We start from the raw sequence: 27,262 nt of genomic DNA, 5'->3' as shown, positions 1-27,262 counted from the left end.
TCAGATTAAAATACTCCTCCCCATTTCAACTACCTATCAGCAGGAAGCAGAATTTTCTTTCTATACTTCAGCCTAAACAACATATGGAAGCAGATTGAATAGAGTAGCAAATATGAGACTCCAGCTGTCTGGAGTCCTTTCCCTCTTAAGCTTCCCTTCCATCCTACCCTCCCACCCCTGTAGGTCATCACAGAGCACCAGGCTGGGATCCCTTAACTTCTTAATTTAAACGGCACCTTTGTCTGTAAAATCTATGTGTCTCCAAGATTGGCAGAGATCTGTTCACTGCTCTGTCAGTGATAGTTTCAGGTGCACACAGAGTGACCATTCCATTTACCTGAGCTTATGTGCCATTTACCTGCAAATACGGTTTTTCCAGTAGTCGTGTGTGGATGTGAGAATTAGACTATAAAGAAAGCTGAGTGCAGAAGAATTGATGCTTTTGAACTGTGGTGTTGGAGAAGACTCTTGAGAGTCCCTTGGACTATAAGGAGATCAAACCAGTCCATCCTAAAGAAAATCAACTCTGCATATTCATTGGAAGGACTGATGCTGAAGCTGAAACTCCAATATTTTGGCCACCTGATGCGAAGAGCTGACTCATTTGAAAAGACCCTGATGTTAGGAAAGATTAAAGGCAGGAGGAGAAGGGGACGACAGAGGATGAGATGGTTAGATGGCATCACCTACTTAACGGACATGAGTTTGAGTAAACTCCAAGAGTTGGTGATGGACAGGAAGGCCTGGCGTGCTGCGATTGATGGGGTCACAAGGAGTCAGACACGATTGAGCTACTGAACTGAACTGAACTGAACCTGCAAATATTCCTTGGGTAAAAGCCTTTTTTTTTTTTTTTCAACATAAGCTGCCTGTTATGGATCCACTTGTTGGCAGGAAGGTCATAGTGTGTAAGGAAGAATAAAAAGGGCCTCAGGGATGTTAACATTTTATGAATAAGTTGGAAGAACTTGAGTCAAGGAGTTTAGATGAGGAAAGGGAGGGGTATGGCGCCTTTGAGTTACAGACACATTGAATTAGAGACAAAGATGGAACCTGAGGCGTAACTATCCAGCTGTGGTCAGAAAGGAGTGCAGCTGGAGATAACATATGTAGGAGGCAGCAGTGTCAAGTGATACTCCAAGCGTGGAAATGATTATTCTTAGATGGGATTAACTTTTAGACGTGATGATGAGAAAGCAGTGGTAAACGCATAGTTCAATTACATTTGGGGCCGACTTTGCAGTCCTGGTGATAATAGCTAGCAGTGTCCTATATGAAGAGTCATCTCTTTTTTTTTGGCTGGGCTGAGGGGCTTGCTGGATCTTAGTTCCCCGACCACTGCAGTGAGCCCTGAGCCGCTGCAGTGCAGTGGGAGCACAGAGTCCTAACCACTGGACCACTAGGGAATTCCTGGAAGGATCATCTTTCATTTCAAGATCAAGTTGGCCATTTGCCTGTCACCCAGGAGGTCAGTCACACTCTAATCCTGGGTTAGCAGTCTTTGTTTTCAGAAAGATACTTTCCCGAATATAATAACAAGGCATTTGAAGAAAAATGGGAGAAGTCAGCAAAACTTGTTTGGTTTTGGATGATATCAGAGGCAGTATCCTAAAAACTCATAGCAGAAAGGATGACTTTATTTTTATAATTTAAAGTGGTGGAGTTAGTTATTAAATTCTAATGTGAACCTGTTTTTTTTTTAAAATACAGCTTTTTGGAATTTTTGTTTGTTTGTTTTGGTGGATGATTTTTCAATAAAGTTCAGCTCAGTATCTTTATTTGATTAGTTTTTAAAAATAAAGAGTATATAGAAATAATATAAAGGTTCACTGTTCAGCCATATCTTTGGAATTCTTTGAGATGGGTTTTTGTGGAAAGACTGTTTGTAGTTATGAGTTCTGAACAGTGATGCAGTTTTTGAATAATTAAGGTTTGGTCTTCATTATTGAACTGCCAGCTTTTGTTTTTAATTCTTTCTTCTTTATTTTGGTGAGCAGGCTTGGCTCAGGTATAAATATAGTTAATCCTTTCTAATTACAATCAGACCAGAATCAAGTTCCAATAATCCCAGATTAGAAAGAAAGATTTACAGCCTTTGTTCCTTACTGCTTTTGTGATTTCATTAGAGTCTGTGTAGATAAATACAGCTTTGAGCATAAAAGCTGGCCTAAAACTTATATTTTCTCAAGCTTCATTTGTATAAAAACACATGCATGCTCTTAAAAAATTTTAATTTTATTAAAAAAAAATCTAATTTTACTAAAAAAATTTTTTTTTTGCCTCTGCCATGTGGCCTGTGGGATCTTAGTTCCCTGGTCAGGAATTGAACCCGTGCCCCGGCATTGGCAGTGTCCTCACACCACTTAACCACTGCATCCCCAGGGAAGTCCCCACAGGCATTCCCTTGATACCAGTACTATAGGAGAGGTTCAGTGCAACCTACAAAGGTGGGCCATGGATCTAATTTAAAATTTTCTGGTTGCCACATTTTAAAAAGTAAGTGGAAACATGGAAAATCAGTTTTAATGATCTGTTTTACCTAATCCACCTCCTGGAGTTAGCCAACCTGTGAAAGATAAGCCAGCCTGCACAGACTGCCCTCACTTTTGATACCAACTGCAAGTTCAGGGGGTCCCCAGAACCAGCCTCAAGTTTGAGAATTTATTCAGAAGTCACTGAGTGTTATTATACTCACAGGTTTATTGCTGGGAAAGGATACAGACTAAAATCAGCCAAAGGTAGAGACACAGGGGCTGATCCTCCATGGCTTTCTCCCTGGTGGAGCCAAGACTGTGCCCTCTGGTTATCCACCTGTGGTCATGTTAATCTCCAGTCATTTTAAAGCAATTTTTCCTGGTGTATAGTCGCTTTACAATTTTGTGTCAATTTCCGCTGTACAGCAAAGTGAGTCAGCTGTATGACACATATGTCCCCCCTTTTTTAAATTTTGTTTCTGTTTAGATCACCGTAGAGGACACAGTAGAGTTCCCTGAACCATACAGTAGGTTCTCATTAGTTACCTATTTTATACATAGTAGTATAGATACACCAGTCCCAATCTTCCAGTTCGTCCCACCCTCCTTCCCCACCTTGGTGTTTATTCTCTACTTCTGTGTCTCTATTTTTGCTTTTCAAATGGGTTCATCTGTACCTTTTTCTAGATTCCACATATATGCATTAACATATAATATTTCTCTTTCTGACTTCACTCTGTGTGACAGACTTAAAATAGAACTGCCATATGACCCAGCAATCCCACTGGTGGGCATATACCTGGAGAAAACCGTAATCCCAAAAGATACATGCATCCCAATGCTTATCGCAGCACTATTTGCAACAGCTAAGACATGGAAGCAACCTAAATATCCATAAGCAGAGGAATGGGTAAAGAAGATGTGACACATATATACCATGAAATATTACTCAGCCATGAGAAAAAGAAATTGTGCCATTTGCAGAGACATGAATTAACTTCCAGTTATTGATCTGAGACAGTATACACTGAGTTTTGCTAGCCCAGGAAGCTCACTTGTTTGGTGTCCAAAGTTCATACTGGGGCTCGTTACATAGACTTGATTGTTTGACTACATGGTTGAATCCAGTCTCCCAAGTGGATTGATACCACTTGACCCAAAGTTTCCACCTTCCATCACATGGGTGGTCTTCCTGGCATGCCAGCCCCCACCTAAGACTATTAGCTGTGACTGGCCCCACCCTAAGCAATACATGCCCTTAGGAATCACATAGATTATTTCTAGAAGCCTAGGGCATGAGCAGTACCTGTCTTGGCCAAGGCCACATTCTTAATTTTTTTTTTTTTTTTTTGGTTGCACCAGACCTTAGTTGTGGCACACGGGCTTAGTTGCTCCATGGTATGTGGGATTTTTAGTTCCCGGACCAGGGATCAACCAGTGTTCCCCGCATTGGAAGGCAGATTCTTTACCTCTGGACCACCTGGGAAGTCCCCAAGGCCACGTTCTTAACTGCATGCCTACTATATCCAAAATATGATTTCAACACCTGAGCAATATAAAAATAACCAATGAGATATTTTGCATTTTGGGGGGGATATTAAGTATTTGAAATTGAGTGTACATTTTACACTTGAGGGGCACACTTTCATCCAGACCAGCTCTACTTCAAGGACCCAGTGGACTCATGTGCCCAGAGCTGCAGTATTGAACAGTGCAACATACCACAGACATGCGTGTGCTGAGCACCTTGTTCAAGATTTCTAAAACATATTCTTCTACAGTATCTGGTAGTGGAAGAAATAATAACAAAAATGAGCAAAGAGAGAGTTTATTTTGCAAACCAGCTAATTTCAGCCCTCTGAGAAAGCTAGGATATTCCTTTGGAAATGTTATTTTGGGACGTACAGTATAGCACAGGGAACTGTCTCAATATTTTGTAGCAACCTAAAAGGGAAAAGAATCTGAAAAAAAATATATGTATGTATAACTGAATCACTTTGCTGTATACTTGAAATGAACACAGTGCTGCTAATCAGCTATACTTCAATTTTTTTAAAAAGGCAATAAGAAAAAAAAAAAGAAACATTATTTTGGAGGTTGTGTTTATGATCATCTACCCGCCTCTCTCTGACTCTGCACAAATTAGTTTGATTGGATTTCGATAAAGAAAGTTTTATCTGTTTTAATTGGAATGGCTTTGTTTGGGCTGGTCATTATTTTTTTAGTGTTGTTTTTATCAGTCTTAATGTGATTTTCTGCCTACTTTGTAAGGGAGCACTGTCCCAGGGGGCCTTTTACTAGGTTTGCTTGCTATGTCATTAGTATTTATCACCCAAGTTCAACATCGGTTATGTTTTGGGATAGTATTACTCTGTTGTTTTGTGATATTTTACCTTTGATTTGGTGTGTTTAGAAATTTGATTCATCACACATGTCTAACTGTGATCTAGGCATAGTACAAATTTAAAACTAGTCTAAAAACAACTTTGCTTTCTTGCCACAGTAACAGACCTTCAGAATGCAAATTTGGGTACTTGTAATTCTAGTCCGTGTTCAGAATGCTTTCTCTAAACTCACCAGGGTTTTACCAGAAATTGTAACTATTTCACCAGAATAATTAAAAACAAATTCGGTATAGATATAATCTTAACTGAAGCCTTTTCTCTCTGCAGAAGCAACGAGTGTGGTTTAATTTGTCTCCATTGGGCTCAAAACCCCACAGTCCTGTGTAAAGTCTAACTTCACTGCTCATATGCCTTTTTTCTAATAAGTACTCAGCTAAGAGAACTTATTCTAAATTCAAATATTTATTTGTTAACTATTTTTGCAAAATTGTGAGCTTGAGTCAATATTGCTTGATGCAATTATCAGATTCAGAACAACCAACATGTCACATGGGTACTCTTTGCTGAGTTTAGTGCTGAGCTAAGCTTCCTGGCATTGTTACTTTTTAGTGGTTTTTTTTATTTTTAATTTGGAAACTGAGTCACTGCCTCCGGAGCCCTGATGTATCTACCCTGCCTTGGCACTCCTTAAAGAAAAATAACTTTCTGGAAGCAGTTAGGCGATACTTAGAGTAATTTTCCTTTCATTGTGTACCTATACTCATCACAGTTCTTTTGGAAGTTGACATACAGAAAGCCAGACAGATCTCATTGGCTGTCATATGCCCGGTTCATGGCACAGGTGAGCTCAAAAGGCCAATGTCTGTGTTAGTTCTGTTCTAACCTGAATGGGCTGCCTCTTGCCTAATTGTTGAAGTTCGTTGTCCTGAGAATTGCTTATTACTTCTTCTTCCTGCATGGCCCACTGCTTTATATCTGATCATCTTTGAAAAATCACATTGACAGAAGCTACACAGACCACATCTTTTATTAGAGCTTCTACTACAGTGGAAACTTAGGAAACATTAGCTTTCTTTGTTTCATCTTTGGAAACCCTAGTTTGTAATGCTGGCCTTCCCTGCAAATAGGCTGCAAAGGAAGCTCAGGGAATGGTCATATCCTAGGGGGCTAATCATTTCTAATAACTTCTATTAAGATTGGCTTCCTTCAGAGATTTCTTGATAGAACTGCAAGTGTTCTTTGCATTTTTCCCCCCATGTGAGATCCCTGGGAATTGAAAAGTTTTAAAGTTTTTCCAAAGGATGGAAAAACTCATCAATTTCAAAGTATAGATTCTAAGTTAACCTTTCCCATGACCTGGGGCACAAACTTTTGGCATGATCTGAAGCATTGCTTCTAATTCAAAAGATTGCTAAGGCACAGAATGGTAGGGGAAGCTCCTGAATAAAATCAGCAATGTGTGCATGAAAAAAATCATCTCTGCATACATGCTAAGTCGCTTGAGTCGTGTCCGACTCTTTGCAACCTTGTGGATTGTAATCCACCAGGCTTCTCTGTCCATGAGCTTCTCCAGGCAAGAATACTGGAGTGGGTTGCCATGCCCTCCTCCAGGGGAATCTTCCCAACTCAGGGATCGAACCCCAGGTCTCTAATGTCTCCTGCATTGGCAGGCAGATTCTTTACCACTAGCGCCACCTGGGAAGCCCCAGACCACCAATGATTCCACGTTATTTACTCCATAGATTTAACTGTATTTTTTTTTTTTTTAATCTTCATGGGGATTTTCCTGTTGGCATTCCTATTTCTTGAGTCACTGGACTACATTACCTGTTACACATTCATTTTGCCCAGGGTTATTTTAGTTTCATTTTTATTGCCTGTTCCAGATTGGATCCCCTGAAATCGGACCCCAATTTAGTTCTCAGATTTCCCCCTCATCTCATTCATGGATTTTTTTTTTTTCCTTTTCTTGAAAAGTCTTGGCTTAGTTCAGTTGTAGGAATTCCGTGAAAATGTCGTGTTCCCTCCTTTTTATTTTTAACTTTTAAAAAATTTTTTAGCCTTGCCTCTCAGCTTACAGGATCTTAGTTCCCCAAGCAGGGATTGAACCCAGGGCCCTGTCAGTGAAAGAGCTGAATCCTAACCACTGGATCATCAAGGAATTCCCTGGGCATTATTTTCTTTCCTTGCTTAAGAACAATTTCTAGGGAGAAAAAGAAAAAGGAGAAAAGAAGAGACCTGTGTCACCTGAAAAGTGCCCAGTTTCTGTGTTTTGTGATATATTTTGAGAGTTTTAGATTTCTTTGAACTCATTCATAACTACTTTAGAGGACTTTTAACAAATCCATCATCAGAAGTTGTATTGAAATTAAAAATAAAAATTAATGTTTTTTCCATCTGTAGAGGATGAAACTGTACACAGATTTTTTTTTTTTGAGTGTACACAGATTTTTAACAATAATATTTATCATGCTTTCCACTTGGTGTAAAGTTTAATTTCAAAGAGTGGGAAATCTTTTTGTTGTTGTCATCTGTCTGGTATTCCATTAGACAAAGACATAAATGAGTATTTAAGTTTGTTACAAAGTCCCATATATTCATAAGTATTTATCCAAAAGGGCCTTGGCTTTTTATATCTAGTAATGGGTCAAATTAAGTTAATGGTTTCTCATAGACATTAAAAATGGAGGAAAAAAATGGAGAATATTCCTTCTCCACCCTTCCTACACACACACACATATACACAGTCTTCTTTATCATTTTATGCACCGGTGAGCTCATCTTGCAAAGGAAATGATATATATGTAAGGACTTCAACTCATGTTATTTCAAGGCAAGTGAAACAGCAATAAATATTGAGCAAAGAATGCTGATTTGTATTTAGAATATTTTAATATAGAGAATGATTTTCAAAATCTATATAAGCCAAATGGCTTTTGCTGGATCACTTTTTAGTGATTGAAAATAACTCAGATGCAGATTTTTTTTATACTGTGCCTCTATTTTCTTGATTTGCCTGGGTAAGATCTTCAGATATCACTTATGACATGTTTTAAAAGCCTATGTCAGACTTGAGGGGGTTCAACAGATTCTGGGGAAATAATCCTCATAGACATAGGTAAAGATTAGCAGATACACCCAGAAGTTTCTAGATAGAGTCAATTTATTCTGTTTATTGAGTTGAAATACTCATTTAATTAATTAATCTTGTTTGTGCTCAAAAGAGCTTTCTTGAGAGGAGCTTTTGGGGTTTATTTATTTATTTCTAAAAATCCTGCATATCTTTTTTAAAATAAATATTTATTTATTTATTTGGCTGTGTAGGGTCTTACCTGTGGTGTGCAGGCTTAGCTGCCCCACGGCATGTGGGATCTTAGTTCCCTGATCCCTCAGCAGGAATCAAACCCATATCCCCTGCATAGGAAAGTGGACTCTAATCCCTGGAACACCAAGGAAGTCCCCAAAGGGATTTTATGTGTTTCTAACTGCACAGCACAGTTCTAACAAAAACAGTAGCAAGGCTATAAACTCCATGTTGCCGGACTTTCATGAATCGAATTTTTATAGAATTATATTGAATCTGTTTTTGTCAAACACATTGTATTACCTTTAAAGTTAAAATGCCATCTGGGTGTATTTTTGGCCATACTTCAATATCCTTCTTATAGACATTTTCTAAGCCAATGTTGTAGCCTTTAGGGCTGGTTAAAGAAGAGGTGTTCTTAAGCCTGTACTGCATTCCAATACAATTTTCTTCAGTTTTCTATTGAAATTATAATTAAACAAAAAGGAATGTTTTAGGGCTCTGAGCTAAATTCTGACATCAAGTGGTTACTATTATACATTTTTTTTCCCATTTAAGTTAACATCTTTTTTAACTAGTAGAGGTTTTTGAAACTTTTTTTTTTTTCTTTTTGGTTTTTTGGAGGCTTGCTATTTTAAGGGTTTTTTTTTGTTTGTTTGTTTGTTTTAAAGGATGCCTCTCCTCTATGATGAATTGAGAAGGATACGCAAGACTTTTAGAGGTCTCAGATGCCTCTGATGGTTAAATGTAACATGTCATGCTAAGGTGAAAAGCGAAATGAGACTGGTCTCCCTGTACCAACTTCTGATCAGCCGTTGTCCTAGCATGGCTGGAAGGTGCCTCTGCCAGAGACTTCCCGTCCAGCAGGGACAGGGCAGGGTAACTTCTACTTCTCCTCATCAATCTCTCCCTTCTTGGGACTGCCTCACCTTGAATGTGTTTCCTAAAACACAAAACTGATTTGAGGATGAAGGTCACAGTGGATCAGCAGATCACATGCCGTACATGGTCTCCAGGTCACCTTAAGGACCACTCAGAGCACCCCCCGCCACACACACACACACACACACACACACACACACACATTCAGAGCTCAGGGTAGCGGACAACTTCTGGGATGGCCGCTCTTTACCTAGTTTAGTCATTTCATGCATGGAGCTGATATTTAGGCCTCCTGGCCAAAAAGTGCACCTTTTAAGACTTTCTCATCCAGGTGACTATATCTTTGGCTACTTACGAGAAACACCCATTGGAACCTACTTGACCCTGCCGCCCTTTACAAGTGGATTTCTCACTCGGCTCCTGCAACTTCTGTCTTGGGGGTCTAACACTGATTTTAAAAATATTTGTGTCACTGTTTCAATATGAGCTCGAGAAATGGATTCTTTTTCTCTCTAGCAGTTTTGTGAAGTTCCACCAGAAAACATCACCAGGAGTAGTGAGTTTATCTCTGGGGACCCATATCTAGGTTATCATGCAAGTATCACCTTGATGTCAAAGAGGATTTTGGGGAGATGCTTTACAGGGTCCTTCAGACCAGTCCATTCACCTCCTGGAAGAATCTGTCCCCTGATGCCTGTCCTCCTGTTTCTCAACGTATTTGGTACCCTTCCTCCATCTCTTCCTCCATCTCCATCTTCTCCTCCATCTTTGTCTTCTTCTCCTTCTCACTTCCTCCTCCTCCTTCTCTTCTGCCCCTTCCTCCTTTCTTCTCCAGAGGTGGGGAAAGTACTCCCTCTTATTCAAGGACTTGTATCGTCAAACCACATTTCCCAAAAAAACTTCGACCTTCAGCCTCAGCTCCTGATGTGCACTTGATAGGCTTTGTCCCTGGCGTGTTTTCTGTCTGAGCTTTATGACTTTTCGACTAACATAGCAACTATATTACAGATATTTGTAATATTGCATAGTGCTTGATTTAAGGGACATCTTTGTGCTTCTTATCTTAGAAATGCTGCATTTTTTAATGGGCTAACCCCCATTAAAAATAGAGGTAACTCTTTGCTCTTATAAAGTAACTAGTCTATGAGCAGCTGTGTAGATGATTCTTTTCGATGTTTTCCAAGAGGATATTTTTATGACTTTCATTTTATTTCTAAGAAACAATGGGAATGGATTATCAAATTTACTTTTTCTTTCTCCCCTTTTCAAAAGCCGCATGCAAAGGATAAGATCTATGTCCAGAGTCAAGGTAAGAAATTTAAAATATATATATTTGAAAAAAAAAAGTCTTTTATCTTTTAGAGACATGCACTGAAATGGAATAATATGATGTCTGGGATTTACTTGAAAATAGAAAAATGGGTACATTTTTATTATTTTTATCATTAAGATCAAAAAGGAGAATGTTATAAAAGAATAATTTAAAATGCAGATCTCAGATCACTTAATAGAGTACAAATACTCTATCAGTGATATGTTTACAAAAGGAAAAGGATGAGCTTCTCCCTATAAGTTGAGTTGAGATGGGGGCCCTGGAACCCTCTGCCTCCATTCCAACTCTTCCTGCTCTCCCCAGGGTCCTGCCCTGGTTGTGATTTCTGACATCCTCTCCTGAGACCCTCAGGATCTCCTAAACACACCTAGTAAAACACTGACCCACACAATAGAAATCAGGGAATCAATAGTTCCAGGAAGAACACAGCTTAGTCCAAGCTGAGATTAGAACCAAAGCTGAGCCCAGGGTCACAAGTTCAATTCCACATTATACACATCACATTGTTGTTATTGTTGTTGTCGTTCATTCGCTAAGTCCTGGGCGACTCTTTGTGACCCCATGGCCTGCAGCATGCCAGGCTTCCCTGTCCTTCATCTTCTTCCAGAGTTACACATCTTGTTGTCATGGTATAAACATAGTAGTGGTGAAAGGGATAATTTCAGCAGCAGAATCATTCATCAAACGCACTTTTTCTCGGAGCCCCCATTTAAAAATGATGCGCTGACTCAGTGTGTATAAAAGGAGTGTGTCAGTGTCAGGGCAGGCCTGGAGTTGAACCTCCCATTCCTCCTCCATGGCCCCTGGTTTATTTTTTATTTATTTATTTTTTTATTTTCAAAATGGTTTTTATTTATTTATTTATTTTTAATTTTTTTATTAGTTGGAAGCTAATTACTTCACAACATTTCAGTGGGTTTTGTCATACATTGATATGAATCAGCCATAGATTTACACTTATTCCCCATCCCGATCCCCCCTCCCACCTCCCTCTCCACCCGATTCCTCTGGGTCTTCCCAGTGTACCAGGCCCGAGCACTTGTCTCATGCATCCCACCTGGGCTGGTGATTTTTCACCAATAGAATAGTTATACATGCTGTTTCTTTTGAAACATCCCACCCTCACCTTCTCCCACAGAGTTCAAAAAGTCTGTTCTGTATCTCTGTGTCTCTTTTCTGTTTGCATATAGGGTTTGTCGTTACCATCTTTCTAAATTCCATATATATGCGTTAGTAATGCTGTAATGTTCTTTATCTTTCTGGCCTTACTTCACTCTGTATAAGGGGCTCAGTTTCATCCATCTCATTAGAACTGGTTCAAATGAATTCTTTTTGACGGCTGAGTAATATTCCATGGTGTATATGTACCACAGCTTCCTTATCCATCGTCTGCTGATGGGCATCTAGGTTGCTTCCATGTCCTGGCTATTATAAACAGTGCTGCGATGAACATTGGGGTGCACGTGTCTCTTTCAGATCTGGTTTCCTCAGTGTGTATGCCCAGAAGTGGGATTGCTGGGTCATATGGCAGTTCTATTTCCAGTTTTTTAAGAAATCTCCACACTGTTCTCCATAGTGGCTGTACTAGTTTGCATTCCCACCAACAGTGTAAGAGGGTTCCCTTTTCTCCACACCCTCTCCAGCATTTATTGCTTGTAGACTTTTGGATAGCAGCCATCCTGACTGGCGTGTAATGGTACCTCATTGTGGTTTTGATTTGCATTTCTCTAATAATGAGTGATGTTGAGCATCTTTTCATGTGTTTGTTAGCCATCTGTATGTCTTCTTTGGAGAAATGTCTGTTTAGTTCTTTGGCCCATTTTTTGATTGGGTCATTTATTTTTTCTGGAATTGAGCTGCAGGAGTTGCTTGTATATTTTTGAGATTAATCCTTTGTCTGTTTCTTCATTTGCTATTATTTTCTCCCAATCTGACGGCTGTCTTTTCACCTTACTTATAGTTTCCTTTGTATCAAAAGCTTTTAAGTTTCATTAGATCCCATTTGTTTAGTTTTGCTTTTATTTCCAATATTCTGGGAGGTGGGTCATAGAGGATCTTGCTGTGATTTATGTCGGAGAGTGTTTTGCCTATGTTCTCCTCTAGGAGTTTTATAGTTTCTGGTCTTACATTTAGATCTTTAATCCATTTTGAGTTTATTTTTGTGTATGGTGTTAGAAAGTGTTCTAGTTTCATTCTTTTACAAGTGGTTGACCAGTTTTCCCAGCACCACTTGTTAAAGAGGTTGTCTTTTTTCCATTGTATATCCTTGCCTCCTTTGTCAAAGATAAGGTGTCCATAGGTTCGTGGATTTATCTCTGTGGCCCCTGGTTTATAGCCACAGAAGACAGTGGTGCAAACACACGGGCTTTGATGTACCACGTGGGTTTGGACGCAGCCTCTAACACCTACTCACTGAGTCATTTTGGATCCGATTAACCTCAGTGAACCTCGGTTTCCAGCCGGATAAACTGGAGGAATCAACCTGCTTAACAGGGCTTCAGGGTTTCCAGGAGGGCATGGAACATACCCACCCAGATTCTGTGCCAGGGCCAGCTTGGGGTGGGCACCCCTTAACTAGCTACTGTTTGTTTAGTCAGTGTGAATGGCCAGCTTAGAGGTGTCTTGGAGAGGTGGTTCGATGACGTCATTTATACTCCATACATTTTAAAATCTTTTCTACTCTCAAGATAAATTGTTAAATGTTGCCTCTGGATTTTCAAACGTTTTACTGTTCTTTTTTTCGAGCATTTTAAACGAAAATCTGTCTGAAGAAGTGACACAGCTAGCAGGCAGTCATGTATGATTTAGAGGGATGAGATGAGGAATTTTAAATACAGATATAATTTCTGTGTAATTTTTTTAAAATATAATTTTATTTATTTATTTTTGGCTGTGCTGGGTCTTTGCTGCTGCGAGGTCTTTTCTCCAGTTAGGGCAAGTCGGGGCTACTCTCTAGTTGCATTGCACGGGGTTCCCATTGTGGTAGCTTCTCTTGTTTTGGAGCACGGGCTTTAGGGCAAGAGGGCTTCAGTAGTTGCAGCTCCTGGGCTCTAGAGCACAGGCTCAATAGTTGTGGCATATGGGCTTAGTTGCTCCATGGTGTGTGGGATCTTCTTGGACCAGGGATCGAACCCATGGCTCCTGCATTGGCAGACGGATGGTCCACCACTGAGCCACCAGGGAAGCCCCGATAATTTCTCTTAGAGTTTAGTTGGTAGTGGTTTGGATACTTGTTACCTAAGCGAATTTTTTTAGGAACTCAAGCTTTCTGTGTTCTAGAGACAGCTTGACCCAGGAATGGATGGTGGGGTTGAAAGCGATGTATCTTTTCTCCTTGGGAGCTGTGGGCTCATTTTATCTTATTTTAAATTTAATTTAATTTTTTTTTGGCCACAACATGAGCATGCGGGATCTTAGTTCCCCTAACAGGGATCAAACCTGTGCCCCCCTGCAGTGGAAGCACGGAGTCCCAACCACCAGGGAAGTCCCTCAGAGGCTCATTTTAAACCTCAGGGGCTTGGAGAGATCAGTGGGAATTCAGTGAAGCTCTCGGAGCTTTAATTCTGTATGAGAGCTGTGAGTGTGACAGTTTTTAAAATGTCAACGCAAAATAACTGGCTGTGTTTCAACAACATGAACTTTCTTCTGTCCTCTTTCCTTTGACCCAGGAATCGCAACAGTGCCAAACACCGCCTTTAACTGGAATACTTTTCTTCAGTGTTCAGGTAAGACAGATGAGACCTTCCGGTAGGACTTTGACACGTGCATCTTGTCAATGCGTCAGTTTCTTGCTCGGTTCACGTGGTTTTGAAGAAGGAGCTGTCAGAGTCAAAGAAGCTGGGTGAAACAGTGGGAAGGGGCAAGGCACAGTTAGAACAAGCTTTGTTTCTCCACATCAGTGGTCTCATCCCCATGAACCTGGGGATGCAGATGGAATGCAAGAGGAAGAGTAGCACCAGCCTTTCTGATGCTGCTCTTGGGACAGCCCCTCAGAGGTTTAGTATCATGTGACAGCTGCTCTTATTAAGGATGCTGACTCCTGTGTTCATTTGATGTGTCTTTATTAGCTACACACACAGTAAGTCACTGCGACAAAAAATTTTTGAAAAGAGTATCAGATTGAGAAACAAAATGTTAAACCACTTGAAATCTCAGCACCCAAAAGGAAATATTAGTGTTTTATCTTTTTATTTTATTTTCTTTTTTTTCTTTTTTTTTTTATTAGTTGGAGGCTAATTACTGTTTTATCTTTTTAAAAAATTTATTTATTTTTCAATTGAAGGATAATTGCTTTACAGAATTTTGTTATTTTCTGCCAAATATTGATATATCTTTCTCAACAGTTTTATATATATATTAATGCTTTTCATAAATTTATGTATAATGCCAATATTGTGCTCTGTGTGCTGTGTCCTAAGTTGCTTCAGTGATGTCTGTTTCTTTGCAACCCTATGAGCTGTAGTCCTCCAGGCTCCTTAATCCATGGGATTCTCCGGACAAGAATACTGGAGTGGGTTGCCATGCCCTCCTCAATATCAATGTTATAGCTGTATTATATATTTTAATGCATTAATATATATCAATGTATTAATATCATCATATGTATTATGATGATATTATCATCATATATTAAATATATAAATATGTGATCTTTATTATACATACATAATTATGTGTGATTATATCTCTGGGGTCGCACAGAGTCAGACACGACTGAGGTGACTTAGCAGCAGCATTTATATTATATTGATAATATATGAATTATATACAACATAGATATGGTTTTGTATTTTAATGTTTAAATAATACATGTGTACAAATAACCCTATATATAATGATTTTTAAAGACAAAAGTACAGTCAAGCTATATTTACTGCTCTAACATACTGTATTCATTATGTTAATAACAATATGCTCTAACTTACTCTTTTTTAAAAATTTCTGAAATAAACTAATATTTACACAGAATGAGATATAGACTTCTCATGTAGATTAGATGATTGCTGACAAATATATACATACCCTAATCCAGACAGATCACCATTCCATGACTCAAGAAAGTTCCCTCTTGTGCTTTTCCATATTTTAATTCCCATCCTTCTGTAAGGGACTCTATTCCAGTTTCTATCATTCTCAGTTAGTTTTACCTAGCCTTAAACTTCATCTTGGTGGAATTATACAGTAAATACTGTTCATGTCTGGCATCTTTTTTGCTCAACAAAATGTTTTTGAGATTCATCCATCTTGTAGGATGATGTATCTGTAGTTCTTCCTTTTTTATTGTTGAGTCGTATTCCACTGTCCGTTGTATGGATATGTCACAGTATGTTTCTCCATTCTCCTATTGATGGACTTTTGGGTGGGCTTCCCTGATAGCTCAGTTGGTAAAGAATCCCCCTGCAATGCAGGGGACCCTGGTTTGATTCCTGGGTCAGGAAGCTCCCCTGGAGAAGGGATAGACTACCCACTCCAGTATTCTTGGGCTTCCTTTGTGGCTTAGCTGGTAAAGAATCCACCTGCAATGCGGGAGACCTGGGTTTGACCCCTGGGTTGGGAAGATCCCTTGGAGAAGGGGAAGTCTATCCACTCCAGTATTCTGGCCTAGAGAACTGAATTAAATTAAATACTAAATTAAATTCTAGTCATGGGGTCTCAAAAAGTCGGACATGACTGAGTGATTTTCACTTTCTTTCACTTTGGGTTGTTTTCCATTTTTAGCTGTTATAAATAAAACCACTGTCCACGTGTTTGTACAAGAAATCTGGTGACCTTTGTTGGGATTTCTCTTGGATAAAGCCTGTAAGCTCAATAGCTTGAGTATAGGGTGGATACATGCTTAACTTTATAAAAGAACAGTCAAGCACTTTTTGAAAGTGTTTCATACTTCACACTTTGAAAACTATTTTACACTTCCACAGACACTGGTGAGAGATCTAGTTATGGCACATCCTTGCCAACAATTGGTGTTTTCAGACTATTCAACTGTAGTTATCCTGGGTGATAATGAATTGGTATCTGACTATGGTGTTGGCCATTCATGTGTCTTCTTTGGTGAGATGTCTAGCCAAGACTTTTGTCCAAGTTTTTTAGCGTGTTGTCTTTTAATTCTCGATCTGCAGATAGTTTTTTAATTTATTTGTTGTTGTTGTTGTTCTGGTAAAAGCTTGTTCTCTCTTTCTCTCTCTTTTTTAATGTTGACAGATTTGTCCTTTTTTTCTTTTTGGTTGTGCTGGGTCTTGATTGCTGGAAGGGGGCTTTCTCTAGTTGCAGCAAGTGGGGGCTACTCTAGTTGCAGTGAGCAGGCTTCTCATTGTGGTGGCTTCTCTTGTGGAGCACAGGCTCTGGGTGTGCAGGCTCAGTAGTTGTGGCACGTGGGCTTAGTTGCTCTGCAGCTCGTAGAATCTTCCCGGACTAGGGGTTGAACCCACGTCCCCTACATTGACAGGTGATTTCTTAACTATTGGACCACAAGGGAAGCACATGGGTACAAGCTTTCTGTCAGATACATAGATTGTGAATATTTTCTTTCATTCTCTGGTTTACCTTTTTGTGTTTTTAACCATGTCTTTCAAAGAGCAGAGGTTTTAAATTTTGTTGAAGTCTAGCTTATCAATTTTTTCTTTAATGGTTAGTCTTTTGGAGTCCTACCTAAGACATCTGCTTACCCTAAGGTCAAAAAAATATTTTCCTAATTTTCTGCTCCAGAAGCCTTAGCTTTTCCATTAGGATTGTAATCCTTCTGAAATTAATTTTTGTGTTGTGGTAGGAGACAGGGATTGAAATTCATTTTTTTCCCATAAATTCCAATATCACTGAAAATGCTTTTCAACGAATTGCTCTAGTCCCTTTGCTGAGAATCAGTTTACTGTATGTGTTCCTTTTATGTACCTGTATGTTGTTGTTAGTCGCTCAGTTGTGTCCGACTCTTTGCGACCCCATGGACTGTAGCCCACCAGACTCTTCCGTCACTGGAATTCTCCAGGCAAAATACTGGAGTGGGTCGCCATTCTCTTCTCCAATGTATCTGTATATACCCACTCTTATGTCAGTATCATGCCGTCCTGTTGCTGTAGATTTATGGTACATCTAGAAATCAGGCAGTGTTAGGCTATGACTTTGTTTCAGAATTGTTTTAGCTCTTCTAGGTTTTTTGCATACCCATATAAAAATTTTAGAATCATCTTGTCAGTTTCTATAAAATCTTGTTGCACTGAATCTATAGATCATTTTTTTTAATAGATCACTTTAGAAAGATTTGATATCTTAGCAATAAATTGTCTTAAAATCTCTGAACATGATATATCTGTCCATTTGCTTGGGTCTTATTTATCATCATAATGGTTTGTACAGATCTTTCATGTCTTTTAAAAATATTTGTAAGGAAATTATTATTTTTGATGTATTATGAAGATTTTTTTTATTTCAGTTTTGAATTTTAGTTGTTGCTAGTATATAGAAGTACATTTGTTTTTTGCACAGTGGCATTGTATCTTGAAATCTTATTATTTATTGATTCTAATTGCATCATGTTCTTAATTCCTTTATTGTATTTAAAATACTATAAATGTATCCAAAGAATCCTTTTTCTTGGACATTTAGATTGTTATTATTTATTTATTTGTTAAATAATTTATTATTTTTATTTTTGGTTGCCCTGGGTCTTTGTTGCTGCATGAGGGCTTTCTCTAGTTGCAGTGACCGGGGGCTACTCTTCATTGTGGTGCACGAACCTCTTGTTGCGGTGGTTTCTCTTGTTGTGGAGCACAGGCTCTAGGCACACGGGCTTCAGTAGTTTCAGCACTTAGGCTCTAGAGTGTGGGCTCAACAGTTTTACATGAGCTTTAGTTGTTCCACAGCATGTGGAACATTCTCAGACCAGAGATAGAACCCATGTCCCCTGCGTTGGCAGGCAGGTTCTTAACTACTGTACCACCAGGGAAGTCCAGGGCATTTAGATTTTTTTAAAACCTTTTTGATATGCAGTGATGAAAGTGCTAAGATTTTAATCTTCATTTGTCTGCCCAAGTGTTTTCTTAGGAGCAATTCCTAGAGAAAGAATTCCTGGATTAGATTATGCATTTAACCAGAACTTTCATACATTTTGTGTGATGGTCACTTGGAGAGATGCCATCAGGGTGCGTGACCATCAGTGAAGCTCTGAGGGTTCCATTTTCCCTACGTGTGGTGCCGCTGTATTTTCTGTGCATGGTATGATCCAAGCATAATCATGGTGTTTAAGCAAAATTTTATTGTACGGTATCTTTAAGTGTAGAAAGTTAAGTTGTCCACAGATAAAGCCCATAAGTGTAAACTGCTTGGGATTATAACTGCCTTTCAGGCTGATCAGCCCAGTAATTCTGGTGAAGGTGCTAGAATAGCTATAATAATCTCAGCAAGGACTTCCCTGGTGGTCTAATGGTTTAGAATCCACCTTCCAATGCAGGGGACATGGGTTCAATCCCTGGTCAGGGAACTAAGATCCCACCTGCCACAGGGCAACTAAGCCCATGTGCCACAACTAGAGAAGCCGGTGTTTTGCAACCAAGACCCGAGGCAGCCATAAAATTAAAAAAGAAAAAAGAATTATCTCAGGAAATGCAATTTGAAGCCTAAGGATTCATCTCTTTTAGCGTGAAATGCTTCTCTTTAAAGACAACAGTGCAAGGGTATCTTTAGAGGGAGCTGAAGTTGCAGGTCCTCCTGTAAATGTCAGAGTGTGAAAATGCAAAATCAGTGCCCTACCCACAGCAAACAGGAAGACACCCCGGGCCTCTTTTTGCTCCAAAAACTTCAAACAGAACCTCCACCACGTACTCCATTCCGTTCCCTTGAAAAGAAGAAATTTTCAAGCATTTGATGAGAAATAATTTTCCAAGTGTTTTACATCAATCTCAGCTACAATGGCAGAGCTGTTGTCAGCATTACAAATGAACCCATGTGGTCGGATTGCTTTATCATGTCAGGAAGTGTAAGCCGTTATTCAGAACCTGGGGGCCTGTTTTAAATCGCCTGCTGTAGGTTATTCCATCATCTATATATCACAGGGCATTGTTGCGGGGTAACTAAGATTCATAATTTCCAAAAAGAGGGTGATTTGTCATCCAGTTCTGTAGCCTGATGTTTGCTTGTTTCATCGGTCTTACTGTTGGGTGATTAACGGAACAGCCAGGAGATTTTAAATACTCCTTAGACAACATTCCCTCTGGAGACCTGCTCGGCTGCAGTCCATTCTTAATGCGTGCAATTAGAAGCTGTAAATGTATTCAGAATAGATGGGCTTAGGGGAGCTGCGGTTGTGGCTGCGGGAGCTGACTGTTGGATAATGGCTTAAGGACAAGATGGAGAATTCAGCAGCGACTCTGGGTTTTATGATCAGGTGTCTGTTCTCATTTGTATGGTCATTCATCTTTGTCAGTTCTGGAGTTCAGACTCCAGAGATGGACCATCTTTCTCACCCATCTTCTGTCTTAACGCTGTCCTCTGGAGAATTCGAAATCTGTGATTGTGTTTTGTCACTTCTACCCTGAGACAGTGAAAACAGAAGTTACAGTGAGGGACTTCTCTGGTGTCCAATGATGAGGGCGCTACACTTCCACTGCAGGGGACGTGGGTTCGATTCCTGATCGGGGAACTAAGATCCTGTATGCTGTGCAGTGCTGCCATTGAAAAAAGGTTGTAATGAATTTGATGAAGGCTGTTAGTGATCAGTTACTCATCTTCTGGATTCCTATGAATTATTAACCTTGAAATAAAGGTTTTTGGTTTTTTTTAAACTCTTTATTGTATATGGGAGTATAGCCGATTAACAATGTTGTGATAGTTTCAGGTGGACACCTAAAGGACTCAGCCATACATATCCATGTATCCATTCTCCCCCAAACCCCGCTCTCATCCAGGCTGACATATAACATTGAGCAGAGTTCCCTGTGCTATACAGTAGGTCCTTGTTGGTTACCCATTTTAAATACAGCAGTGTGTACATGTCCATCCCAAACTCTCCATCTGTTCCTCCCATTCTTCCCTACTGGCAACCACAGGTTTCTTCAGTAAGTCTCTTTCTGTTTGGTAAACAAGCTCATTTGTGCCATTTCTTTTCATATTCCTCACATACAGGATATCGTAGTTCTCCTTCTCTGACTTACTTCACTCAGTATGGGTGGGTTGGGAAGGGTCTCAATGAATACTTGGTATAAACAGGCAGATAGCTGATTAATCCCCAGGGTTTATAGTCACCTTCTTAAACATCTGATGTCAATTTCAGGATGCCTTCTCCTTTAAGGTACACCTTAGGTTTGCTGAGAATGTTGTTATATTTCTAAATCTCCTTAGTTTAAAACGTTAAATCAGTTTTATGCCAACCAGATTCCATGTTCAAACAGGTCAACTAGGAACAAATAGAGAATAAAATAGATTAAAGGTACTAAAGAAAGTGAAATGCTAATCGCTTAGTTGTGTCCAACTCTGCTACCCTCATGGACTGTAGCCCGCCAGGCTCCTCTGTCCATGGGATTCTCCAGGCAAGAATACTGGTGTGGGTTGCCATTCCCTTCTCCAGTGATCTTCCCAACCCAGGGATCGAAACCAGGTCTCCTGAATTACAGTCAGATTCTTTACTGTCTGAGCCACCAGGAAAGCCCAAAAATGCACTAAGTGGCATTGTTATAATTTTTCACATGACAGTCACAATAGCACTTCTGATCTAGAGGTATGTTTTAGACATCAAGTTAGTGACCTGGTCTTTGAGTTTTCAGGCATGTCTTAAATGTTGTTATGGTTCCATCATCCATGATTTTTGCTTTTATTTTTATTTTTGTTTGGCTGCACCAGGTCTTAGATGCGGCATGTGGGATCTTCGATCTTGGTTGCACCATGCGGCTTAGTTGCAGCATGTGGGATCTAGTTCTTTGACTAGGGATTGAACCCAGGCCCCTCTGCACTGGGTGTGCAGTCTTAAGCACTGGATCATGGGGGAAGTTCTAATTTTTGTTTCTAAATACCAGTAACTAATGCATGTAGAGTAATGGTGCCTCGAAGGCCATCAATCCTGAAACTGTAAAAACTTAAACTTGACCTGGCTACACCTTCTTGGGTTTTAAATTCTCACTTTATTTCTATTTTCATTGTTTATTTGATTTTCTCTCTCCTTTAAAACTCCGTATTCCTATATGGATACTCTAATATGCCAGCTCAGATGGTCATATTTTCCTTCCTCGGGCTGATCTGAGGAAAAATCACTTTTTCAGATGGAGCATTCCTGTTATTAGATCTCTTTCGGCATTCACAGACCCCCAAAACAGATTTTTCAACTTAACATTCACTAAGTCTGATCACTCAGCAGAAGTTCTTGAATTTTTTTTCTCCTTATAATAACACACAAAAAAACCAACAAAACAAGCGCTGCTGGAATAGAAAGCAGCAAAGAAAGTGACTTTAAGGAGGATTGGGTTTCTATTCTAGAACAAACTTGGAGTGTGGTACTTAGTCTGTCACGACCGATGTGGTGTCAGACCATGAAAATGACACATTTTGTTTAGAAGATAAAAATACCATTCTCCAGGAAATGGTAATATCGGAAAGGCACGTAAATGGGTGTTTAAAGGATGAGTTCAAACCTTGGTTCATGTGAAACCTGGATCTTAGGGGAAAAGTCAAGAGAAGAAAAATAAGTTTCGGGTTAAAATGAGGAGATGAAATCCACCAGAAAAGTTTAGGTGGGTCTGTGCCCGACCTCCAAGCCTCTACAGGCGAGTCTGTTTTGTTCTTTTTTAAAATCTGAGAATGAGCATAGTACATTTCCCCAGGAGAGGCTGAAATGGAATTACTCCAGATTGATCCATTCCCGAGGTGGGCCTGAGACCTTGGTTGTTTGATCAGGATTTTTGAACTTCATTTCCTGAAAATGATATTCGTATATCTGAAAAATGCACATAAGCTCTCAAACCCAGGTGCTGTCTCTGCATTTAATTTAAAATTTGTTTTTTAAAAATTCCTAAAATAAGACAAAGCATTTGGTTCTTTGTTTGATCCTGTTCTAATGTCCTTTTCTAAATTCCTGTGACATTAAATCTCCAGCCCAGGAAGAAGTGGGGGAAGAGAAGCAAGGGGATATGGGATTAACTCTGTCTCCTTCTAGAGTCTAGTAGGTCGGGGAGGAGAAGGGCAAGGAGGATCTCAAACTCAGTTTAGTGAGTTGGGCACCAGCGCTTTTAATAAAAAATGAAGTGAAATGGAATAGAAAATATCAGAGTGCCTGGTATGTAATAAGTCTAAGTTATTCTTTGAGACTGTACTGTGTATGTGTGTATCTGTGTGTGTATGTAAACAGTTATCTCATGCGTGCAGGGTGGCAATATAAGTCACAAAACATTCTAAAGATCAGTGTTATCGATTATGGACTATATTCGTACAAGGTTGTCTTTCCTAGGGACCCTGGGGTACAGATATGTTGAAGATCACTTTTCTCCAAGGATCTTCCGAACCTGCTTTTCTTAGGAGGTTTAAGGGTTTTCTAAGAGGACATCTGAATCTTAACATTTCAGTAAAGATTTTCTCCAGAGCTAGTTATGCATTATTATTATTATTAGCTTTTGTGATTGTGTCAGAGTACTCTCAATGTGTTATATTACATTTATTCTAATTATGTTACTAAAAAAGCACAGAGGAGGAATTTCCCTGGCAGTGTACTGGTTAAGACTCTAAACTTCCAATGCAGAGAAAGCGAGTTCAATCCCTAGTTGGCTAACTAAGATCCCACATGCTTCAAGGCGCGACCAAAAGATTTAAAAAAAAGAAGAAAAGTCATAGAGGAAATGAACTTGTTTCCATTGAGAATTCAATGAATGAGGTGATTTCCCTGGCAGTCTAGTGGTTAGGACTCGGTGCTTCCACTGCAGGGGACACAAGTTTAGTCCCTGGTTGGGGAGACCCCAGCCATACCCACATACCCATACCATACCCAACCATACCCACATACCATGCAGGATGGTCAACGAAACAAAACCAAACCAGAAGAATACAACAAAAAAAGAACTGGATGAATGAAATTAAATGTATGAATGAACACTTTCTCCTTTCATGGTTTTATGTCCAGTTATATGCATTTGCAAATAGTGAAGTTTTAGGTTCACTTGGGTTAATGATATTAATACTGTTTATTGACCCTGCGATACAGCTGTATAGTAAACCACCTCAGCATATGATGACTTAAAACAATCACAATGTATTTTCTCATGATTTTGTGGGTCAGTGGTTTAGACTTGGGGCTTCCCTGGTGGCTAAGACAGTAAAGAATCTGCCTACAATGCAAGAGACCTGGGTTTGATTCCTGGGTTGGGAAGATCCCCTGGAGAAGGGAATAACAACCCACTCCAGTATTCTTGCCTGGAGAATTCCATGGACAGAGGAACCTGGCAGGCCACAGTCCATAGGGTCACAAAGGGTCAGACGTGACTGAAGCGACTTAGCACACATGCACAGTTTGTACTTGGCTCATCTCTGCTTCCTCTGTGTGTATTGGGCTCACTTGTAAGTTAGGCTGAGGCCTAACAGGTCCTGCGTGAGGGCCTGAGTCTCTCTCCATCAAGTATACTCTTAAGGAGGCAGCCCAGCCTGACTATGAGGCAGCAGTGTCCCAGTGGGTGGGGGCTTCCCAGGTGGCTCAGCGGGTAAAACATCTGCCTGCAACACAGGAGACGCAGGTTCAATTCTTGGGTCAGGAAGATCCACTGGAGGAGGGCATGGCAACCCACTCCAGGATTCTCGCCTGGAGAATACCATGGACAAGAGGAGCATAGCAGGCTACCGTCTCTAGGGTCACAAATTTGACACATCTGACGTGACTTAACATGCATGCACACATGTCCCAGTGGGTGAGGGCCCTGGACACCAGCCTTCAAGACCAAGACTTGGGAATCACTTTCACTTGCTCTGTTATTTTTGGTTTAATATTATTTCTTTATTTGGCTGCACTGAGTCTTAGTTGCAACATATGGGATCTAGTTCCCTGACCAAGGATCAAACCCTGGCCCCCTGTACTGGGAGCTCAGAGTCTTAGCCACTGGACCACTAGGGAAGTCCCTCCTTGCTGCGTAATTAATGCAAGTCCCCAGGTGAGCCCAGCATCTAGGGGTGGGGAAATGGGTTCCACCTTTTGTTGAAAAGGACCACAAAGACTGTGTTTTACTGTGTGTGTGTGTGTGTGTGTGTGTGTGCGCTCAGTTGTGTTCGACTCTTTGTGGCCCCATGGACTGTATCCCTAGGAGCCTGGCAGGCTACAGTCCATGGCATTTTCCAGGCAAGAATACTGGAGTGGGTGGCCATCCCCTTCTCCAGGGGATCTTCCTGACCCAGGGACTGAACCCACGTCTCTTAAGTCTTCTGCATTGGCAGGCTGGTTCTTTACCACTAGCACCACCTGGGAAGCCCCAGTCTTACATGACAGCTTTCAAATGGCAAACCAGAACTTTTATCTATCTATGGGTGTGTATATGTCCTAATATATGAACTTAAGAGGACATTCCTATATAAACCATCTTTCTGGTTTTATAAAGAAGACATTCTTCTTAACTGGAATTTCACTGAAATATTTTCTATGACCAATGGCTGACATTTCAGTAATAGCTGAGTCAGTTCTCTGTTGCCCCCTCCCCCTGCATTGCAGTGGGAAGTACCTTTATGTTTATTAGGCCAGGCTCAGCTCAGGTTGAGCCATCAGAAGAACTGTTAGTTCATGCAGGGAAATGAAAATAAAGGTTTGGTGTGGGCACAGCTGGTTGAAAGTTCAGAGCCGAGCAGCCTCTGAGCTCTGTGGGGTCATTGTCATGGAGCTGCGTCCTCTCCTTTCAATATACCCCGAACTCTTCTGTTGCAGAGATTAACCAAAGTGCTGACAATCTACACATGTTTCTCCTGATCTGTGGACTCAGACAAGTGAAAGACCCTCTCTATTTGGTGGATGCATTCTCCGGTATGTGTTCTTGGGTGACCCCTCGCCTGCGGGATTCCAGTGCGGTTCCCATCTTCAAAGGTCTCTCCTTAGGACTTTGAGATTTCTCATTTTTTTTTGCCCACCAGCAGAACTGTTTCTAGATTGTTGCTTTGGAAACAACCAGAAAAATAATCACGCTGTTAGTCATTTCAGTTGTTTCCTATTTTCCTGTGCCCTCAGCTTCTGTTTTGCTGTTGTTCTTTAGTCGCCCAGTCATGTCTGACTTTTTTGCAAATCCCATGGGTTCCTGTAGCCCACCAGGCTCCTCTGTCCATGGGATTTCCCAGTCAAGAATACTGGAATGGGTTCCCATTTCTTTTCTCCAAGGAACCTTCTCAGCTTCTGAGAAAATCGTAAAAAATAGCCAATAATGATAAGGCTAAAATAATTTTACCTGGAAATAATTTACACATGCCAATTTGTATGATACACTTGGAGTTTTGTTGCACTGCTTAAGTTAGACTATAGACTCCAGTGTATACTAAAGTCCATATTGAGTTACGATGGCATATGCATCCTAACTACCTAATAAATTAGATATCTGAATAATGTGCAATGGTCTAGAAAAAAAAGTTTTCCTTAAAACCATAAAAAGTCCAATACTTACATTTCAAGTAATTGTGAGTTGACTAACATGAAAGCAAAATGATATGAAAGAATTTATATTAGCACAATTAATACTGAACTGACTTATGTTTTCAGCTGTGACTTAAAACCATTTTAAAAGTCTTTTTTTTTTTTCTTTTTTCTCCTCAAGAATGGCATCAAGAAGAGCCCAACGTTTACATGGTTATTGTTGGTCCTGAAGTAAGTTGATTTGCCATGAGCCTTGATCTCATCTCTGTTTTCCTCCATTCTTTTTAGACATTTTGTAAAATTAGTTCCTTCTCACACTCATTTTTTATTTCTTTTTAAGCAAATAAAGCCTGTTTGCCTTTTAAAAAATGAACACCAGGCTGAGGTTAGAGATGATGATGCTTTATAAGTCTTTACAATTAATTTAATGCTACAGAGGGTAAGTAATGGATCCTCTCAGGACTAGAGGCATATAAAGAAAGTTTATCTAAGTTGGTGTATAAGATAGATGTCACATGTGGTCCAGATCATCTTTGAAACTCGTTGGAAGTGCTCAGCAGATATGGAACTGTTCATCCAAGCACTGGATTAGGTAATTGACATACATTTAGAAGCCAAGTGGGGTGGAGAATAAGTGCCTATAAGCACGAGAAATAAAGTCTTCACTGGGGGATGTCCTTGGCTGACCATGGCCATTATCTGGGGAACAGAGGTCAGTGGAAGGGCTTGGAGGTGCTGCCTCTCAGCTCCCTGGGATTCTGGACACCCCCGCTCCCCCTCGGCAGATCTGGAGCAAGCAGGTGATCTGTTCCAGAGTCGATTCTTTTTTTTTTTTTTTTTCAATTGCTACCAAGGCTGTGTTTTTGTTTTTTATTGTTGTTTTTTTTTTTATTTTTGGCTATGCTGGGTCTTTGTTGAGCTCTTCTTTCCTGCATGGACTTTCTCTAGTTACTGTGAACAGGGGCGCCTCTCTAGTTGCGGTGTGAGGGCTTCTCACTGCGGTGGCTTCCTTTGTTGCAGAGCACGGGCTTAGTTGCCTCATGGCGTGTGGGATCTTAGTTCTAGGACCAGGGATGGAACTCACGTCCCCTGCATTGGCAGCTGCACTTCCAACCACCGGCCCACCAGAGAGGTCCCCCCCAGAGTCAATTCCAAGCACTCAGAGAGTCTGGGTGGCAACACTGGTCATCTCGTGAAAGCAAACGCTGATTGGCTCTGTCCAAGCAGTTTAGAAAACAGAACCCTCGTCCCGCCAGCCAGGATGTAACCCAACGCCAGTCGGGATGTAACCCAACGCCAGTCGGGATGTAAGGATGTCTTGTCTTCTCTTCCTGGGGTGTCTGTATCAGGGCTGTGTCTTCT

The 27,262-nt window shown here is 40.3% G+C and overlaps 1 protein-coding gene across 3 annotated transcripts in view; it reads left to right on the top strand.

Annotated features, from left to right (window-relative positions):
- GLT1D1 (glycosyltransferase 1 domain containing 1) overlaps positions 1-27,262 on the top strand; it is a 112,964-nt gene that overhangs the window by 36,248 nt on the left and 49,454 nt on the right. Inside the window, exons 5-9 of one of the 3 annotated variants that reach the window (XM_043488993.1) lie at positions 5,601-5,660; positions 10,278-10,314; positions 14,007-14,063; positions 25,208-25,303; positions 26,082-26,131. In XM_043488993.1, coding sequence (XP_043344928.1) covers positions 5,601-5,660; positions 10,278-10,314; positions 14,007-14,063; positions 25,208-25,303; positions 26,082-26,131 — 300 coding nt within the window. Of the gene's footprint in view, positions 1-5,588; positions 5,661-10,277; positions 10,315-14,006; positions 14,064-25,207; positions 25,304-26,081; positions 26,132-27,262 lie in introns of all 3 variants that reach the window. The other 2 variants (XM_043488983.1, XM_043489003.1) reach the window with 2 other exon arrangements.

Source organism: Cervus canadensis, chromosome 1, assembly GCF_019320065.1.
Source record: "Cervus canadensis isolate Bull #8, Minnesota chromosome 1, ASM1932006v1, whole genome shotgun sequence".
NCBI classification, from domain to species: domain Eukaryota; kingdom Metazoa; phylum Chordata; class Mammalia; order Artiodactyla; family Cervidae; genus Cervus; species Cervus canadensis.
The sequence above is the reverse complement of the archived record's forward strand: the minus strand, read 5'-3'. Positions and strand labels throughout refer to the sequence as shown.